Source organism: Dendronephthya gigantea, unplaced genomic scaffold (assembly GCF_004324835.1).
Source record: "Dendronephthya gigantea isolate DGI-Jeju-01 unplaced genomic scaffold, DenGig_1.0 000048F, whole genome shotgun sequence".
NCBI lineage: Eukaryota > Metazoa > Cnidaria > Anthozoa > Malacalcyonacea > Nephtheidae > Dendronephthya > Dendronephthya gigantea.
Genome location: NW_021163058.1, coordinates 38,703 through 60,268, shown reverse-complemented (window position 1 = coordinate 60,268; position 21,566 = coordinate 38,703). Strand labels below are relative to the sequence as shown.

At 36.6% G+C, this 21,566-nt stretch overlaps 4 protein-coding genes across 4 annotated transcripts; 1 reads left to right on the top strand and 3 right to left on the bottom strand.

Moving 5' to 3' along the window:
* The first annotated feature begins 295 nt into the window (after positions 1–295).
* LOC114528072 lies at positions 296–4,707 on the top strand. Its single transcript, XM_028549649.1, has 7 exons — positions 296–635; positions 788–903; positions 1,928–2,073; positions 2,322–2,392; positions 2,918–3,040; positions 3,520–4,028; positions 4,483–4,707. The coding sequence occupies exons 1-7, from the start codon at positions 296–298 to the stop codon at positions 4,705–4,707; spliced, it is 1,530 nt and encodes a 509-aa protein (XP_028405450.1).
* Positions 4,708–8,628: 3,921 nt separating this feature from the next.
* Positions 8,629–11,493, bottom strand: LOC114528209 (COMM domain-containing protein 2-like). Its single transcript, XM_028549825.1, has 7 exons — positions 11,375–11,493; positions 10,984–11,061; positions 10,310–10,392; positions 10,126–10,200; positions 9,235–9,333; positions 9,081–9,150; positions 8,629–8,946 (listed from the first exon to the last, which is right to left on the bottom strand). Exons 1-7 carry the CDS (start codon positions 11,439–11,441, stop codon positions 8,819–8,821), a joined length of 600 nt encoding a protein of 199 aa, XP_028405626.1. The 5' UTR covers positions 11,442–11,493; the 3' UTR covers positions 8,629–8,818.
* Positions 11,494–12,494: 1,001 nt separating this feature from the next.
* On the bottom strand, positions 12,495–16,060 carry LOC114528174 (ubiquitin carboxyl-terminal hydrolase isozyme L3-like). The gene is made up of 10 exons (XM_028549782.1): positions 15,857–16,060; positions 15,587–15,598; positions 15,281–15,409; positions 14,657–14,707; positions 14,441–14,546; positions 14,219–14,301; positions 13,802–13,849; positions 13,341–13,416; positions 13,179–13,237; positions 12,495–12,945 (listed from the first exon to the last, which is right to left on the bottom strand). The coding sequence occupies exons 1-10, from the start codon at positions 15,899–15,901 to the stop codon at positions 12,856–12,858; spliced, it is 699 nt and encodes a 232-aa protein (XP_028405583.1). The 5' UTR covers positions 15,902–16,060; the 3' UTR covers positions 12,495–12,855.
* Positions 16,061–16,598: 538 nt separating this feature from the next.
* Positions 16,599–21,171, bottom strand: LOC114528070. Its single transcript, XM_028549648.1, has 6 exons — positions 20,806–21,171; positions 19,918–20,682; positions 19,389–19,616; positions 18,498–18,858; positions 17,616–17,969; positions 16,599–17,379 (listed from the first exon to the last, which is right to left on the bottom strand). The coding sequence occupies exons 1-6, from the start codon at positions 21,169–21,171 to the stop codon at positions 17,057–17,059; spliced, it is 2,397 nt and encodes a 798-aa protein (XP_028405449.1). The 3' UTR covers positions 16,599–17,056.
* Positions 21,172–21,566: the final 395 nt, after the last annotated feature.

Below are 21,566 nucleotides of genomic sequence, written 5' to 3'. Positions count from 1 at the left end.
ATGGCATTAGTATTTGCCCTAATGGCATTCGGCACTGCTTACGTGACATTCGGCGGGGACGGCATGCGCCACACGAGCACGCAATAAACATGGGCAGCGGATTACTTCAACACGATGCTTACGAACACACGGTACTAATGAACAGCGGCTATTCACTGACGCTCACGAAACTTAATTTAAGTAAGAATGAAGAGAATAAAGTTAATTTAAGTAAGTACGATCAGTGAACTGGTACGGATATAGAGCACGTGTGCATAGAAATCGAAAGAGCGCGTTTTTACAGTAATATGTAAATATGGCGGATGAAACTAGGAAAAGGATCGAGGCAGCGAGATTAATGCGAGAAGCTGCAAAACTTCTTGAAGAATCAAATAAAGATTCGGCACAGCAAACCGAAAGAACCACGTCGGAGGAATTAAGCAAACTTTTTGCTCCATACCGAAGAGAAGCAACAAGTAATCGACAAACAGTTCAGGAAGCGAAACCACCAAAACCCAAGAGACAACGATGTAGTTGGGTTCCAATGTTTAACCCGTTGCCAACATGGACTCATCGATTTTGCCTTCTATCTGATAAAAATGCAAACATTGCTCCAAACATAACCGAAAAAGAAAAGTTAAAGGCAATGGGGCTTGGTGAGCTGAAAATAACCTTTGATAACAAAAAAGGCGACCATGCGTTTCTCACTCGAATCCTCGAAGAGAAATTTCCGTTGCTAAAAGAGGCTGGGGGATATTTAATTTGCCGGACAGCATCAGGAAGCCAACGCTTACAAGTTATCCCCCAGGGAAAAACGGCTATTCAATACCCTATTTACGGGATGAATCACCGTTGAGACAGGCAGTAGCCTATGTTCGCCCTCTGCAAAAATCTATTGACACAATAAATACATGCGAAGTTGAGGTAAGTTAATTTTTCATCAGCAACAATTTTTTCAATAATTCAGTGTACTCAGTCAATGTTTTACTTTTGATAAATTTGATATACGTTATGCCTCACTCCCCCCTCACACAAGGGCTGAGCCCTTAGAAGGTACTTGTATTGGAGATAGGGCTTCAAGCAGTGGCGTAACTAGAACGATAATTGGGGGGGGGTGAATATTCAAATAACCAGTTCTGCCCTACAGATTTCTTTTGTAATTGCAATACCTTACAATAGAAATTCGTGGGGTAGAACTGAATATATGAATATTCACCCCCCCCCAATTATCCTTCTAGTTACGCCACTGCCTTCATGGTGGGTGTATATTCTATGAAATAAATACACTCAGATGCATGTTTAACAAATATGTAAAATAGCTAGGTGTTTTATAAAAATTATAGTTTAAATAATACACAATATATGTTGAAGAATTTTTAAAGTTAAGTACCTGAACATTATTTGTAGTTGCAAATAATATATAAAAAGTATTCATTCAATATACAGTAGAAGTAATTATTCAGACTATTTGCATATATAATGTCAATAAAACTCATTAGACCCTTAGGGCATGGATAGAATACTACATTGCTCACCAGTTCAGGGTTTAGTTTACATCTTTACCTGGCTATTTGTCCAGCACTCCTTCTTTTGAATAATCTGGCCTTATCTCGATCTCACTGGCAGGAAGGCATTTGTTGCAGTGGATGTCATATCTATTCAGACTCTAGTCAGTTTAAATTAATTACCCTGTCAAAGTGTATTATTGACTCACTTTGATCATGTTGTTCTCAGATTTATGTCTATTTTATCCTATGTATATATTATGTACAACAAATACCTTGCCATAGTGATGGATATAAGGTCTATATCATATCATATATCATATGTTATCATATACATGAATTGCTTCCATATAAAATGCAATTTTATATGGAAAGTAGTATAAAGAAGAAATTTTAAGGAAGCCAAGTTAACCAACAATTTTAATTGTCATTTTTCTTTTAAGGCAAATGAAGCAATTAGTGGTGCCAATGATACAGATGGACCAACTGTACCATGCCTTAAATGTAATATGCAAATAAAAATTGATGAAGAGTCTATGTTAACTCATCAACGTTTTCATATTGAGGAGGAAGAGCAAGAAACTCAAAAGTATGACATTTATTTTCAGTTTTCTGTTTTATCTCTTCTGTTAATTTGCTGGAATTAAGCTTAATTGACCTACCACTAATGATGATTGTCTAATCTCAATTTTCTTTGTTTAGAAGACATTTAGTTGTCACAGCTACCATTATTCAAACCTAACATATACCTTTTTGGTAGCACCCTGCATTTTTTTCATCATCTTAAATTCCTAAAATCCTCATCATTCTATAAATGCTGCTTATTACTTTTTCTAGTTTATCTGATAACAAAATTGATGGAGATGAAGAAAAAATCATTGATCACACTGGTGATGACACTTTAACCCGTAAGAACATCACTGATTTCATAGAACTTTTGACTAAAATGTTCCTGATTTCATTCGAAAGTTCACAAGTTCGTTGCGATCAGGGTCAAAATCTCACTATAAAATTAAAGATCTATTTCAAAAGCAAATGTTCTCATTGGTCCAAGGTTTAAAAGGAGACAGTGAAATGCATAGTTATAAAACAGATTGTTAATTTTATTATGAACTTGTTCATGAACTTGCGAACTTCTGAACGAAGTTTGTTTATATAATTTTTGTCAAAAGTTTTTAAATAATCTGTAATGCATACAAAATACTTATTTAAGAGGTATCATCTCACCAAAATAATATAACCATACATATTTAGCAATATAAAGCAGCGTGGCAGCATCTTCAAACAACTTAGCATCAAATGTGGTATAACAACTGCCTAAAATAGACAAAACACTTCTCGTCTTTTCGACCCGAGGGCCTTCATCATGAGAGAGTACATAGTGATTGACTCCAAATTTAAATTTGTACAAACTATAATTTTTATTTTCATAGAAGAGATAAATAGAATGCAAGAAATGTTTCCAAATGCACAGAGGCAAACTTTGTTGGAAACACTGAGGGCAAATGACTATTCGACAGAAGATGCAGTATCTGACCTCTTAGGTTTAACTGATGGTAAGTGAACATATGGCAAACATTAAAAGTAAAAAAGTATTGTTTATAGCATTTGGTTGGTATACTGTTGACAGTGCGAGTGATTTATAAAAATACATTGAAAGGCTGCATTATTATAAACATGCCTATGCTTATGTGAGGCTAAATTTGACCCATGATTTGACTTCGATCGAACTCATGTGTCGGCATAGTTTGTGCTTAACCGTGTGTTTATATCGCGTGGAACGACTTCGCTCTAACCGAAAAACCTAGCTTCAAATTTCTGGTTGCAGATAGCCTTCCATCTAATTGATTTAAATTATTCAGCCGTTCACTTGTTTTTGCGCTGCAGTGCTCTTTAATATTTGGAACAACTTTCGTACAAATCCTTCTCCTCGAGTAAAATTGGCGTTCGGCGCCGAAAAGAATGCTATAGTTAGCCTTAATGAACTCATTGCCAAAAGAGTAAAATTTGCTTGCTTTGAATTTTTGTTCTGTAGATACCTGTAAATCATCAACTGCGTCATCAATTGATGGGCAACTTGCAGCCTATGCAAAGAATGTAGACAAGGACAATATCAAGATATTGCACGTAGAAAGAGAATGCCTGTGGGAAAGAGCACTGATTTTTTATAAATGTACAGAACGCAAAGATTTATACCGGCATCTCAGTATAGTATTCGAAGGCTATGAAGATGCAATAGACGGTGGTGGTTTAAGGATCGAATTCTTTGGTGATCTCATTAGATGCATGAGTAATCGCTTGTTTGAAGGAGAAGATGGTCACCTTGTTCCAAGACATAGCTGGGACAATGTTAATCTCTTGCGTATGGGGGGCCTTATGCTGGCACACTCTATACTTCAACAAGGCCCCGGTATGCCATCATTAGCAAATTACATCTACGATTTTCTTGTGTATGGTAACAAAGAAAAGTCGGTTTCAGCTATCAAGCTGGATGACCTTCCGAACACTCCACAGAATTCCGATTTGACAGAATTCTTAAAAAAGGTAAAATCAACTAAAGTAGAATTATTAAAATGCAAAATAGAGAAGTAATCGGTTGTTTGTTCAGCTTAACTGGTCAATACAGGGCACGCATAAAAGACTTTAGAAGTTATTGATCAATGGAGACATTCTGTCGCGTGCACAATTTGTTGTCATTTTCGGTCGAAAAGTGGTAACAATTTTTGCGCGTAAATTCAAAAGTATAGAAAGTTTGCGAACTTTGCAAAACCATATTTTCTGCATTACACAACTGTCGCAACCAAACTTTGCCATTTTCCTAATTTTGGTATGCTCTTTCCGAGAGTATACCTCTCTTTGCCATTGTATAACACGCATATTGTCCATTAGGGAACTTGTTATGCTTACTATGTGTGATGCTTATCCTGAATCCATTATATCTCTTTGTTTGTTGAAGTATACTTTCACCGTTTACGAAATATCTCTACTATCATTTCAGATTGAAGATTGTACAGATGACGAGGAGCTTTCAAATTTACTTGACGAACCTAGATTTTCTTCCATTGTTGATAGATCTGGATGGCCTGTGGGGAGGGTTTTAAGTATAAAGTCTCGAGTAGATTTTATTAGTCAAATCCTGATCGAGGAGCTGTATGCTGCGTTTGAGAAAGTTATGTTAGCCAGCCTACGTCATGCGTCGTGTTCGTTTTCTGCTTCTCGGTGACTTCAGATACTGCTACTGTACAGTAGGCAACAGCTAACTGTTTTACAATTCATGTTGACTAGATAATATTAATTTGTCTCAATGTACGTAACTTTGGTTGTTTGTAACAACTGAATATGCAGGGTTGTCATTGACATTGCTAAATATTTTAGCTTATTAGGTTAATGTTTATATTTTGTTAGAGTGCTTTCAGTTTACATGCATGTAGAACTGTCAAACCGGTCAGATATATTGAATGAAAAACAAACACAAGGGAACGAAAATTTTGGATTAATTCAAAACGAAGTCTATTCTAGCCAGATTTTATGAGACCTATTCCAAAAAGAGCAAGAGGCCTGTTACGAGTTACGCGAGAACGAGGCTATTCAGGTTTTCTGCAGTCAAAATTTTAAAATCATTTTTATATTTCTAAATTTTGACTGTAAAAACTTTGTTTTTGTGTCGCTTGCAACAGGTCCAGCGAAAAAGTGAGAAAATAAACAAATTGCTTTAAATTCAACAGAGAAAATCTGACTAGCCTCGTTTTTCGCGTAACTGGAAACAGGCTTCTTGCTCTTTTTCGAATAGGTTTATATGGTTTGTCTATGCAATTTTATACTTGGCCTGACCGGTCTAGCAACAGATCTTACCGATTGTTCTCCTTTACCCGAAGGCCTCGTTTCCATGTTAACTTATCTTAGCATGTCAAAGGCAGATAAAGATTATATTTCCATGTTTCCTGGACGGATTTGTCTGTTGCTGATCTTAGGCTTAATAACAAAGTAATTTTCAACCATACTAAGCATGAAACACGAGTATATGTATTTGACACGGAAACGAGGACACGAGGTGAAATGTGAATAAACGGCAAGGTCTATTAAATGGAAATCGCACTTGCAAGAAAATGTTTGGGGTTAAAACGTTGATAATAACATATACAAACGATATGTTCTCACTTTCAATGTTGATGATTTTCTACATATTGTTTACATTCCAAATATATATCACTGCCATAATTGTGACTTTGACGTAGCGGATCTATGGATTCCTTCATGTTTGTAAATTCATGTGCTTGAAGTGGATTTTCTGTTCGGGGGACCTCAACGGCGCAGGTATCAGGCTCTGTTGAGATAGGACCATCCCAGTCAACTCCATATAAATCCTAAAAAAAGTTTTAAGAGTTCAGTGAATTTTTGTCGTTCTACCGTGTTTTATTATATTCTTTCACATTGAAAAAATCATTCTTTTGTAATGTTTGTTCTTTACTTGTCTTGGTTTTTGCATAGAAGAGAAAGCTGTGTTGTGTAATGCATGGCGGTTACAGTCTCCTGTTTTTGTAGTAACGCCAGTACTGTAAAAATTTCAAGACGAAATAATGTTTACCATAGTTACGTACATCTACTTCCCCTGACCGCCAAATATCTTGGGCAATTCGATTGTCACTGTTTGCAATTTCTAGTAGGCCTCTGATCCAGAGTTGGTTTGGACTAAGGTTATTTTCTGTACTCATTGGATGGGCATTCCATCCATTCACAAAGTTGCGAAGGGAATGTGATATTCTTGGTAAATAAACATAGTGTAAGCAAAAAAGGTCTAACTCGCTGTCAGGATTTAACAACCCACTACTTTCAAGGCTGTAGAATAGATGATAATACATATGGACACAACCGCAAAATAGATCTATCCACAAACGCTCTATTCTTTGGTTGTGCACACTCTTGCCTGTAATCATGCTTCCCCGCCCGGATCCTCGTTCAGGGTGATGCAACATGTAATGGGCAACATCCACATTTTCTCCGCCTTTATCCGAACGGACACGAGACGGAAGTCCATGCTGATCAACGGCAGAAAGAAAGGCATTCAGGACTGTAGTCGCGTAGTTGTTTGTATTGCATTCTAAGAAAACAATTTTTCTGCTATAACCGTCGATCCCCCCGTGAATCACCATTCTCCATCTCAAAAGAAACAAACATATCCATGCAAAGTTGGATAAATACAACGAGTAATACCAGAGAAATACACTTACACCAACCTTTTCCCTTCACATACTGCAGGTATTGCAATTCCCTGCTGTGTAAAAGGCCATTTTTACCTGATGAGTTTGTGATATCCATCAATGTGCCAAAGTGATAAAGGAGATGATACATGATACGGCTGCCTTCTGATGACATTCAATTCAACTGCTCTCAAGAGAACACCGTCTGGATCCACTCTTCTTAAAGCTTCTCTGACACGCTGCTGCTGAACACTGATGCCTTTTACTCGCAAAAATCCTGTCAGCCTTCTGTAACCCACATTTGGAAATTCTTTGACAATATCTCGGACAACAGCATCTAAGTCGTCGTTATTAATCGATGAGAAAGTGGTATTTATAGAGATACCAAACTCATGAAGTCTCCTCTCAATAGTTCTTTTTCCGACATTTAACATTGCGGAAATTTGTGGAACGTTAAACCCAGAAGAAACCAAGAACAACAGCTGCTCTTTTGTAATTTTGTATGCTGGTCGTCCAGGCAGTCCAGTTTTCACTGTTGGAGCAAAGTAATTGTCATTTATCCCAGTATCAAATGACTCTATTATGCTAAGGCATTTGCTTAGCAATTCGTTGACCGTTGGTGGTACATCAATAACCGTTGAACAGTAAACCAAAACATGATTTAGATGATCAACTCTAAAAGCTAGGAAGTCATAGTCTGGTGGTTGTTCTGCATCGTTCTCCAAAACTGCTTCAATTTTTCGTATTGAGTGAATCAAATGATTAATAATGATGCTTCTAGGTTGTACAACATCCTAAGAAAGATAGTATATGTAGAACACCGCTACTTTTTATCTCCTAGTCTTCAAGGCTGTGAAAGGCTATCAGATTTCATTTTCTTCCATTTTTACCCTAGTCTGCATAGTTGCATCGCAAACGGTTTTTAAATATATGTAGGGTTTATAACGTACAGTACGTTCACCAAATAACAGAAGTTAAAGGAGTCACAGGTTAACGAAATGAGTTGGTAATTGTCTCATCGATCATTAAATTTTGCCCTTGTTCCCATGTGATTGACAATGTCCATATAGTATGCCGCTAGGCAAATAAAAAATCTGCCAGTATTCAATTGTATTATAAAAAAAGGAAACATAGGCTAAAATGCAAAAATATATATAAGGCATACCATTTATTACTTAGATGATTTAGAAGACATCCAAGGGTTTTTCGACAGGATTTCGTAATTAACACAACAGAATTTGAAGAAAAAATAGCGTGAAACAGTATAAAAACAATTTTGGAAACTTTATTAACTGAATATTGCAGCTAATATTACGTCCTTAAGAAGTTTTCTGTGATTACCCGCTGTTCAATTAATCCCGTGTGTTCGTAACGCTCTTGTTGAAATAATTCGCTGCCCCTGTTGACTGCGTGCTCCTGTGGCGCATGCCTTTCACGCCGAATGTCATTTAAAAGGCCAATCTGGGCCAATCCCAATGTTAGCTACGCGGTGCCGAATGTCATTAAGGCAAATCCTAATGTCATTAAAGCCAATTCAAATGTAACGTAAGCAGTGCTGAATGTCATAAATGCAAATCCTAATGCCATTAAAGCCAATTCGAATATCACGTAAGTGGTGCCGAATGTCATTCAAGACAATCCGAGTACCACGTGAGCAATGCCGAATGGCATGTAAGTGGTTGCAAATTGTGTAAGCTAATTTTGGCGGTGATCACCCTTCATACTTCCGCAGGCCCTATTCGGGCAAATATGACGGGCGTGTGCTGAGTCACATAAAATCTCCTACCCAACATTTCGATGCTTGAGGCGTTGACTTTGGTCGCGTCGAATGCAATTCGAACAATGGATGAGATAATAATGATGACCATTAACGAGATTTATCATCTCATTATCCATTGGCATTGTTTGAATTGCATTCGAAGACGCGACCAGAACGCGACGTATATATAACCTAGGCCAGCAGGCCTTATTCGAGTTTTCCTCTTATATCTCACAAAACGTCATTAAGTGCAGACGATTGACAAGGATTCAGCCGAAGGAAACTATAACAATTTTATTATTTACATTGATTCGAGGCGACGTCGCATGATTTAGTTTTCAATTGCATTCAAAATTCTATAAAATATTGTCATTACATTATTTAATATTTCTCAGAATTCTTCGGCAATGAGCGGTCTTCATTTCAGCCAGAGCGTTCTCTAATTCCGATGTTAAATGAACAAGATTTACTGGATCGGTTTGGAATATCTTCAAGTCTTGAACATCTGTTTTAAAACACAACAATATACTGATGAAATAAGTATAAACCACTAGGTTAATTGCCATAAATATATTTAAAACTGAACAACTTTCCCATCGGCGTGAATATGCAACCTGTCTGGCGGCAAATTATAGTAACCTTTGCGTTTCGTGTGTAGTTTCAGAAGAATTTGCGGTTCGGTTTGGTGGTGAAGAGATCGACTTGCAAGCTACAAAAGTAAAAAAAAAGAAAATTCGGATGACAATAATGTGCAAACTGATCACCAATAAAATATTATGAAAATTAAATTTACCTGTACATCAAATCGCCATTCTAAATTATGGTAATGTGGTTGTTCCAATGACAGTTCCCCTAGCAGTTTTCTTATTTCATTTCTATTTTCCAGGTAAAGCTACAAGGAAAATACAATAAGAAATTTTACAGACAGTAACATAATGAATAGAAAGTGCGTTGTACAATTGAGCCAAATGGCGAATAGACATTTCATAATATTAAGAGGAAGATACAATACAGTCCCTTCAAAGGTTTCTGCCGCTGCTGGTGAAGGGGTTATTTCACAAGACATGCCAAGATCGTCAACCTCTACATGAACAAAGGCTAAAGAAGTGACTGCAACAACTACAGAGGCATCTCGTTACTCAGCATTGTAGGCAAAGCTAATCAACATAGGCGCGGGTTCGTCTTGGTTTGTCTATACAGAAACTTGCCAAACGTGTCTACCCAGCTGAAAGATCAACTATAGACACGCCCTCCGCCAGCTACAGGAGAAGTGCAGATGATTTCAGATGCCCCCCCCCCTGTTGCTGATGACAACATGTCCAAGAAGTGAGGAGCCCTGACCAAACAACTCAGGGGATGAAATGCTGGCACAAGCCGCACCACAGAGAGGTGGGCCTCCAGAGTGACAAAGCTATCAGACCAGTGTCAGAACATACATGTAGGCTCTGTAACAGAGACTGCCACTCCTGCATCATCAACCTCTAGAGCAACAGAACTTTTTACTCCAGCCAAGTAGATGCCACCCAACACCAACAAAAGTAGGCCACCCTTATGACGCAATTTAGATATTGGAAATGTCAGAAAGTGACACCACGAGAGAAACAAATAAGTCATACCCACTATAATTAAGTTCCCAGGTGCAAAATTGGGATGATGCTTCAATAACTGTTACAAAATAACTAACCTGAAGCAAGAGTTTGTTAAGTTCTTCAGAAAAACCTAATGTCATAACTGAATCTTGAAAATCAATTTCTCCAATCTTTGAAAATAAAATTATATTCTTACAGCCTGAAAACTTGGAATGAGATTAAACTACAGAAATGAGGGATTTGAGTATTAAAGATGTAAAAGTACGTAGTATAACAAACCATAAGACGAGAGCTTTCATTAAAAAGATAAACCAATCCTTCAACAGCTTGTTTCACTTGATTGACTTGAACCCCAAGTTTTTCTAAAAATTTCATAATATATATTTTCACCATGACCAACAAGCAAACAATTCCAAGTGACAAGTTTGTAAAATAAATACTGGTTGTTTTAGTTTTATTTATATGTATTTATTATTTATAATAAAGGAAATTACTATAATGTCAGAGATGTTATTGTTGTCACAAGACTGGGTACGTGTTTGGCTCCCTTGTTTTATATCCTACCCTCAGTATAATTGACCCCACCCACCCTTTCCTTTATAACTGCCCCGTTTTTTCATTTAACTAGTTCTTATCCCCTCTGGTCAAATTAATCTCGTAAAATTTTCAAAATCAGCAAGTCTTAAAGAATGTTCGCATTCCCTGACCAAACACGATCGCATCACCAACCTGGACTGCATTGTCCAGCTCAATTGTATTGCTGTGTTACCGTCACCATCCTTACTAATTGGTAGCGGCCAAGATCTAGTTAAACGTTACTCTAGTATCGCACGAGAATGAACCTTCTCTGCTGGGGGGAAGAGCTTTGACAATCTTTGAGATACAAATTATTAAAGGGCAATATTTTTACTGAGGAACCCGTGATTATACAGAGCAAAGTACTTAATACTTACGAGCTGCAGCTTGATAAATTTTAGGGTTGGATCCTTTTAAAATATATTCCAAAGATATTCTGCAAAATTCTTGAGCAACTGAATGATAAAAATTCAAATGTTAGAGAAAGAAACACAAAATTTCTTAATAACATATAATGCATTCATGTATTCATGATATGCCTGGACTTGATCTAATTCCTCACAGCCAAACTGGTAGTAGACCAACTACAGCAGATAAATAACACAAACCTATTATAATAGCTGATTATTAGTTTTTGCAACTATATTTGCAATCAACAATCAAAGTTCTGACAAGTGAGCAACCAGAGAGCATGATTTTCATGTTTATTTAATATAACAAATAAATTTACCCAACATTAAATTAATATTAATCTCTACCTGCACGTACCCTCTACTTGCAGATCACTAAGAAATCCTAGATGCTCTTTGTGTTCTTGTGATAGAATTAACAACATTTTAAATCAAATTTGGTGGACATATAAAATTAGAAACTATAAACTGGTGTTCTGGTTGATAGAAGTCAAAAAATAAATATTAGGCGCCCACGTTCTACAACTGCACTACTTTGTGTTAGGCAAGCGAACGTGAACCACAAAAGTGTCTGATGTCGCCTTTACCAACGACCAACCAATTTTTCTTGGCGATAAAAAATGAATATTCAGATACAAAAGTTTACAAAATTTGCCAACTTCCCATCGCTGTTTTCAGCACGTTACAAATTTTGCAATCAAACTTCGCAATTTTACCAATTTACAGGCGCTAGATCTTTTAACCCCACCTAGGATTTTTCGGCTCCCTTTTACACCAAAATCCTGGCTAGAACTACGCCAGTACGACCTAAAAATCGCATCGTACCATAGGTTGTTCACACGGTAAAAACGAAAGAAAATTTGACTTGTTCTACAACAGTAAATGACCATACCTAATTTTAGCGGGCAGTGATAACCAATTTGTGCAGTGATAAGAGCAGAATGTGCAGTGATTGTCCCCCAAAATGCAGGAAATCAAGTCAAAGGGACTCAAAAATACAGAAAATTCTCTGCAAGAGGTCCTGCAGACCCCTTACAACTCCCCCATCTTTAAATTACCTATTTCTAGTTAGGACCATTTTTATCATGCCCCCATCTCCGCTATACTATTGTGAGATCAGTCGGTTTAGATTACCTTACACCCCCCCTGGAAAATATCCTGAGGACGGCCCTGATTGTGATGATATGTGTAGATATGAAAAAAATCTTAAAATTAGCTATGAGTAAATCTACGTGTTCACCCGAGGAAACCGGATAAATTCGAGCACGGTCCCAAATTCTCCCGATCCTGTGTTGACTGTTGTTGTTAACGAATACAAAGTGCAATACCCAATTGCTAAATGCGCCTTCTCCCACAAGCAACGTAATTTTGGAATCACACTGGAGTCGTGAAGGTGTAGTTTCTTGCCGGAGAAACGGGGTCTTGGTGTCAATTGAAAACCAAGCCAGTATGACAGACATTTTTTAATACAATAGGACAGTAAAATGTCAACTTTTAGTATACTGAATTACATATTAAATAAATTATGAAGCATGATTTGGAGTAAGGTTTACCCGAAATAAAAAAATTAATCACTTTTAGTGGATAGAAATAATCCTCCAACTATAGTGGAGTGAGACTGCTTTTAGCTTCATGACTATTATTTGTTATATTAATAACTGAATAATTGTTGTAACTAAGTAATCCGGCTCCTTTCGATCGCAAAAGCAAAGACGCCATTTTAAACAAGAGTCACAAGAAATCGTGTCCATCAAGTTTCAATGACAATCAGTTATGCTCATTTGTTTTCAACAATCAAATTACTGTAAATAAACCATTTTCGCAGAGTTGCGCATGACGTCATGAATCACTTGCAGACAAAGCGATTACTGTGAATCTCAGGTTATCAGGATCTCGCTTCACATATTCTCTGCACACTTTGGTTGCATCCTGAAAAGAAACTAATTATCATCTTCTGAATGTCTTCTAAATAGTATTAAGCTTTATATGAATACAATAATAAGCATAGTTTATGGTTAAGAGAAGTTGCACTGGTTTGTGTTGACCACGCCTACAACTCCCTATGGCATAAATCTTTCTATTTAGCTGTTGTCAACGTTGTAGATTCTAAGGTCCCAGAATGATGTGTTGTTGATCAATAGTCATTCATTGCATGTACAAACCTGTAAAAACGTTTCCGCTGACGATTTTCCATGATTTATGGGAAATTTTTTCCTTCCATCTAAAGAACATCAGTGGAAAAAATAAACGTAACTTCACTACATTTTACAGACACGGCCGCGCAGCAGCCGCAGTTGATTATATTCAATAATCGACAAAATTACCTAATTCATACAAATGACCATCTTTCTCCACCAATGCAACGAAATGAAGATTCACGTGTTCATCTCGTGACGGAGCCTGGTAATGCGGAAAGTAGTTAAAATATTGAGTTTTCATATTTTTATTGATTTGCTTTGTTTAGTAACAACATAGCGGGCCCGTACACCCTCACAACAGAATCACTGCAGAAATGACAAAAGAGAGTTATGATCCTTCCCTCAATCGGAGAGGGAAACGGGGTTAGAAGTGCTTCTCCTGAGTCCTACCCTTAGTCGAGGGGCAAGGGGTAATAATGTTAGTACCACAGCTGAAGAGAAAAGTGAGGTAAAAAAAGGAAAAAGGTGGAAAAGACGAGGCGGAACTCAATTTTAGCCAGGTAGGATGACAATTGTATCACTGATCCAAAATACAGTCACTTGACTTATAATACGTCAAATTTCCACGGAAACATAAAGTGACAAACCTCTGTCTGTCCTTCTTGTGCAAAATTATCGTGGGCCTCTATCATTGACTGGAAAATAAACGTTTTTCAGCTTCAGCAACTCGACAACTCACAGGGGGAAACCTGTGTTTGATGGGAGGGGGTTTTGGTTTTAATAAGGATTGTCCAATGACTCTCTTTATGAGGCAGAACTTAGGGATTGAGGTTGCCAAAGCTTTATCAAAGATCTGGCAGTAGATCTCATGGATATAAATTTTCACAATACACTGAACATAAGAACAAAACAAAGAGTGGATATTTTATTATATAAGATATAAAATATAGGAAACATACTAAAAAATCTCTTCGGAAGATTAGTAATACCTCAATTCACATTCTGGTCATTCCGACAAATATTGGTTGCAATGTAAAATGATATTAGTTTCCAACTGTACATACCTCATCTGACTCTAACTTTGCAGCCTTTTCTTCTGGTGTGAGAGACTTTGTTGATTCAATAAATGTTTTCAAAAATCCCTCATCTAAAAAACATTTATGAATTTGACTGAATACAAGCAGTGTCAGGAAGAATTCATAATTACTACTTCCAGAATACTTTCCGGTGAAAAATATGACATAGTTTTTTCCATGCCGTAAAATATGAATTAAATGTTTCCTCACCAATACTAATTTGTTCCATGTTATTAGCAACACAGTGAATCAAGGCCACTGTACCACAAGCATTACCAATAGTTTGTTTTGTATAATATAAGTTTGAACTTATAGTCTAAGAAGAGAAAACATGTTATAGAGAATGAATATATTATTAATGATTAATTATTGAAAAATTAATAATTTATTGTGCAGAGGTCTGGAACCTTGTAAGCCAACACCAACCTGTCCTTTTTTCTCAATGCAGTTTTCTTCTTCTTCTTTAAAGTGGTAATACTGGACAAGAAAATGATCATATGTTAAATATCTAGCTACTACTGAGCACTGAGATGCCAAGTAAAATGCATGGTAATTATGTAGAAGACATGGTCAGTAATTAAGGCATCATGCTTTTTACTACACCGATTCTTATCTTGTGCATTCACATGCTCTACAGCATCTAAACTTTTTTTAATCATGTTTACCAGTAACAGTAGTGCACCAAAGGGCTGAACCTATTTGGCCACGTATTTGGCTCTGAGTCCTTTTAACCTTTCAGTTCATTAAACCACATCTTCGAACCATAGCCTAAAATCTCAATGAGCTGTCTGCCATTCAAACCACAGGTTGGACTGCACTTGGAGAGCAGTGGCAAAGTTTTTTAGGGCTTTTAGGCCATGGCTCAGGGCATTTTAAATCATTGGTCCACTATATATACACACTAACACTTAACAACGCATCTCTCATCTCTTACCACATCTTATTCATTGCTCATTCATGAGTATAATTCAGTCATGAAAATCCAAAATGAACTTCTTGTATATTTACTGTAGCTGGAATTTCCTAAAAATTTTATCCCTGAACTCTTACTTTTTCTGAACATGGAAATAGTAGAACTAAAGCACAAACAGGTTGTGGAATCATACACAACAATTCTTCGTCAAGAGAAAGAACATCAACAAACTGCCATTTCTTTGACATACCAATGGACCATAAATACTACAAATAATAAGAATACAAAACACAAGAAAATCCTGATTGCACAGTTTGCATACTTTCCAGTCAGGTGTGTATGTAATATATGTTGTTTTTTCTTCATTCAAATACTACATATACTGATATACATACATTAATTCATTCAAATACTAAATACACATACACATAACTAATACATACCTGGCTTATAACCTTTACCAGTGCAATCATAGAGTTTTCAAACCAATTTGAAAGAAATTAAAAATATATAATTTGAGTGATTATAAAAGGGGTCAGCAAAAATAATGTCCCTCCTCAATTCGATTTATCAGCATATCGCACTTACATACCAAATATTATGGCCCAACACGTTTAAAGTAAAGGTGTGGTTATACCAAATATTATGGCCCAACACGTTCTAAATATTTAATATTCCTATTCTTTCTATGAAAAATCCTTTATATCACTTACGTCGGGGTTTGATTCCAAAGGCAGCCACCTTGGAGAAGATGCCATATGAGTTATCAAATAAGGTTAATCAATCCTCAACAAATTAAATAGCAATATGGACTGAAATAATGTAATAGATAACTATTATTTTGACACTTTATGTGATAGTTGCACCACTGATGCACCACTGTTGTGTTGTGTTGTGTTGAATTCCTCGAATGTTTGAAAAAGCTTTCCCTAGATTTCCATGATGTTTGATCGTGTCGCGCGCATATTGATAAACCCAGCTATGATAAACCAAGCATGTATAATCTATAACTTCGGAGACTACCGAAACCGGCGGAAAGCGGGGTATCACTCCAGAGCAAGCAAAAGGGAGTCTCTGTAACACTTCACATACCGCACACACAGTACACCTCCCCCCTCTGGTACTGTGACGTCACTCGGGGATATCGTTTTCTCTTTTGTAACGTTTCAGAAAATTAAAGAAAGTTATTAGCAAGGTGTTATGCTACAAGCAGGTATTAAAGGTAGCAAAAATTAGGGGTAGTAAAATATTTTCTAGGAATTATACGTTGGCCTCCAAGTTTTATGACAAGAATTTGCTTCCCGTTTCCCTTATCTCTCGCTAAGATTTTTTTATCTTTCACTTAGCTGTTTCATACCAGGTTTATACACAAAATAACCTAGAATCTTGCCCGTAAAAACCTGTTTTGAAAGCGGTTATGGAATTCTAATCCTATGTTTATTCGAAATTGTCATTATATGAATAGTCTGAATTGAAAGTTTGTTTTAGTCTATAGAAACGTAATGATTTAATACAGGCTAAGTAGAACCATACCTAATTTTAGTGTGCAGTGATAACCAATTTGTGCAGTGATCAAAGTAGAATATGCAGTGATAAAATGAGAAATGTGCAGTGATAAAATGAGAAATGTGCAGTGATAAAATGAGAAATGTGCAGTGATAAATGGTATTTTCTCAACAGACATCACTCTGCCGAGGTAGATTCATAAGTAGTTGTCCCCGATAATGCTGTAAATCAAGTCAATTTTCTGCAAGAGGCCCTGCAGACCCTTACAATTCCCCATCTTTAAATTACCAATTTCCAGTTAGGACCACTTTTATCACCCTCTCCACTATACTATTATTGTGATGATATGTGCAGTGATAAAAAATTCTTAAGATTAGCTATGAGTAGAACCTTTCCTGAATGAGCACTTATCGCTGTACAATGAATGTGATTAAATATTCGGGATAACATTGGTTATCTTGGAAAATCGTAAAGATTGTGGGATTTTCTTCATTGTCGACTAATGATTCATATTGTAATCCAGGATTATTTGGATCATTTCGTAGAGGTGGAGCTTTCATCTTCTGGTGGCCACGGGTAAACTCTCCAACTAAGACTTTCACAACATACATTTTAAGATCCTTCTTACTGAGATTAGCACTCACTTCATCGTCATCTTTGCAAAAACCACTAGAATACGACGATTCTTTCGCGAAGTAAACTCCTTGGCCATATATTTGACTGAAATGACCTGTTAGAATATTTTTTAACATTATCAGTTTAAGAAGTAAGTTATAGGTAACTGCTCAATTATTCGTGTGTTTGTGCATGTGCTATAATACATGGACCATGAATGGAGAAAGGACAATTCAAGGATTATTACGGGCAACTGAATTTCAAAATGAGTAGACGATAGTTGATTACAAAAGCAAAAATTATTGCGACTATAGCACAAAACTAATGACTGAAACGTATGCTGAAACTAACCTCTAGTAGCTCCAGTGAAACTTCTTGAGAAATTGTGAACATTTATAATTGGAATGTTCTTCGTAGCAGTTCCATGAAACAAACTCATCTCATTCTCACATCCTTTTTTGAGTTTTTTCAACATTCTTTTCCTTGCTACATACGAAGTATACAAAACAGGATTTTGAATTCGCTGTATCATTTTAACAGAAACATTGATCGAAGTTTTCTTTGAATTCCAATTTTTGAGGAAATGTTTGAATATTTCTTGATACTCGCTGGAAGACTCCTTCAGGTCAACAAGATGGACGATTTTTCCCTGTGGCTGGTCTTCCCAGAAACTTGGCAAATCTATATTCATTAATGGTTCCTGGCCTAGAACGGAAAAGTACATTATTTTTTAGTGGAAAGATCAAACTGTACATGGAACTACTATTGAGAATATCTGACACTTTTTATTGCCCAAAAATTGCCCGACTAGCTTGATGACTCTATCCAATCTAGCCTGTATCCCATACACCCGCCTTGTATGCCCTTTGATTTTGCACTTTCCGTTTTTAAAGTTAATTTTCCACCTCAACCCAAACATTAGAAAGAGTGGGGTATAATATTGTTTTCTGGAGTTCAGTCAGAACTACTGCTTTTAAAACGTTAGTACATCTCGCTGGCACGCAGAGAGACTAGAAACAACCTATGTACATAATGTGAACAAAACAGTGAAAATACTGAATTTACTACTGCCTACTCGTTGTTTCTTTTTAACGCATGTCATGCTGGACTTTGCTAAGGTGTTCATATCCCAGTCTGCAGTTTATATCCTATATGTTATGATATACTTTTGTGTTCCAGTTTTTTTAGGAGGATTTTATTTGTTTAAACTATTCATGTAGCTGTAAAACTTACCAGGTGTTTCTCTCTCTTGCTTTTTTTTACTAATGAACTTTTTCACTTTTCCAATTGATTCATCAACGTATTGTTTCTCTCCAACAAAGTGTAAGATAACTTTATCAGGCGAATCAATCACAAAACCTTTGTTTACAGCTTCCTGTAAGTTGGTTTCTTCCAGGGCAATCACACGAATATCACATAAAGAAAATTGACTTCCTTCTTCAGTGGACATTTCAACAACCTCTTGTCGAATGATCTCAACCACAAGGGGCTTGGAATAGCCATATTTCCCAGTCCCAATGATTGGCATGGCAACCGAGAGTGCTCCCAATTCATTACATTTCTTAAGAACTTTCTTGATAAGACTTCTAATAAACTGTGAACAAAAAAGGAACCCCCTGTTAATTACTGCATGCATGATCACCGGCGTACTCTGATATTTAGAGACTGATATGTTCTGATCAGATGATCTGAGACATCGTGACGAAATGACAACGCATGATTTCAGAGAGCTTATATGATTTCGGCCAGAGCTATGATTTCGGAGAGTTATGATTTCGGAGAGTTATTATTTCGGAGAGCCATGACCTCGGGGAGTTATGATTTCGGAGAGCCATGATCTCGGGGAGTTATGATTTCGGAGAGCCATGATCTCAGGGAGTTATGATTTCGGAGAGTTATGATTTCGGAAAGCCATGACCTCGGGGAGTTATGATTTCGGAGAGTTGTGTGACATGAGAGTTATGACTTCGGAGGCTTCGGATCCGAAAAGAGTAATTCCTAAACTTAGTGCATGGTAGTATAAACTGTGATTTGGAGATTGTCGTTTTATGTAATAAATTTCTGTACAGGTTCAATTTTAAAAGAAGTAAAAAAGTTAAAAGCAATGTAGATGATAATACATACGTTTTCGCTCTTTTCTGGTTCATTGTTGTACCATGGTTGACAAACAGCATGAATGACATATTTACACAACCCTTCGCACCCGGGAGTACACACAATATCTCCGGTAGGAATATCCGTATATTGTTCACACTCTTTAATAAATGCTTGACCACCTCGTTGTTGGAGAACTTTCAAACATGGAGATTTCACTTTAAGATTCGGTAGAGCCGAATTCACTAAGACGTCAGCCTACGAAAAATGGAACAATACATTGATAAGTTCCAATATAACCAGGGAGCAGCGTCTTCAAACAACTTAACATCAAATGTGGTATAACAACTGCCTAAAATAGACAAAACAATTGCTATATCACATTTGATGCTAAATACATTGATGTAATTATTATTGAAATATGAAACACTTTATCATCATCATAATAATTTATTTATCATTTGAACAGACGCTCAATCGCACTATCCTCATATAAAGTCGCAACCATGTATGAATCGCCAAAAAAAGAAATATGAGATCTTTTCTCATGATTACCTACCACTTCGTTCTCAATGCGTCCATGTTTTACCAGCATATTTACTACTTCGCTTCTACATGGTTGGGATCGTGAAATAGTTGTGTTTTCGGACAAGGACACGTCTACAAATGGAGTCTTTCTTACAACAATACGTCGAGTATTTTCAATTGTCTTCAACCTGTTTTCACCCTCCATGCCACTTGCAAATAAGTTACGAACGTCCTGCGATATAATTATTTCATCTCTTTGAACAATTGTTTGTTCTAATTCTCCAAGTTCTTTCTTGCATCTTCTGAGACCTTCCATGTTTCCTTCTATTATGAATTCTTTTGGTTTCTCAGTCAGGTTAATCGTGACACCGTAACTGTCTAGTTGACTCTCGATTGGCTTCACTTTCGTCCGAAAATGGTCATAGAGAAAATCCCAAAAGCTATTGGAAACATCTATTGCAAAATACTCAATCCTAACCCTTTTGCCTTCGAGAAGATTTTTAACATAAATTTTTATATCTTTTACGAAACTCGCTACCCCAACTAACTCAACAAACTTTTTCTTTGAATGTTCAACAATAACTTGAACTTTGACAGGTTTTCCTCGTTGTATTTGACAGCAACTTTGTTCTATTTCTTGCAGTTCTCCAGAATGTGGTGAAAGGTCTATATCATCCGGAATTTCAACAGTTTCTCGTACAAATGATTGAACAACCACTTCTTTTGCTCTATGCCGGGCTGTACTGTTCAAAGCTATAATTCTGACTTTTTTAAGTCCATCTTCACTGGGTGTCACCTATATATGGAAAGTAATGTACGTATATAGACATTAGACAGTAAATTTATGGAATCCACGTGAAGACTCTGTCTGGTTTACTTTCAAAACCAACTACAAGTAAATTTTAAGAACCTTTGTTACCTTTGCATCCACCTTTTCTTGGATGAGAATATTTTGAATAAAATCACGGGCCTCGTCACAGGCAATTACATCCCAGATGTTGGTTTCGCCTAAGCTCAACGGCACTGAACTCTTCACAATTTCTGACAACATCGTACGACACTTCTCCACAGCTTCGTCAAATTGCTTTGAGGAACCATTCTCTTTGATCATGATTTGATCCGTCGAAACGTCAATCTTTACCTTAGGAAATTCATCTTCAAGTCGTTTAAAATATTTTATATCTTGTAAAAATTTTATTTTTTCCACGTCGACGTTATCTTCCACGCAATAACTCCGATCACTTCTAAAGCTTCTCCTAAAACTTGGCGGAAAGAATTTATCCATCCTTTTGTTTTGCCTCGATTTCGGCTTTCTTCGATCGAATAAACTGGAGTTCTATAAAAGATTCCGGTAAATGTCATTACTACAACATAGCAAATCGTAAATTACATAACGTGCATGTATACCTAAAAATCACAAGGTACAAGGGTGTACAGGTACCTCCTTCCAAAACGTACGCTACAATCTAAAACTATGGAATTCAACATATGCATGATTGTGATGGTAATGAACCGATAGCACATGCAATTTCAAGTATTTCTTACAGGAAATTAATGCAAATATATAAATTCTATACTGTCTGCTCTTTAAACTATTACATTGCACTCAGTTTCATTAAACAATCTGGTGGATGGCGTTTTAAATGGCGTTTTGCCGGACTTGTCGTTGAAAACAGGAAG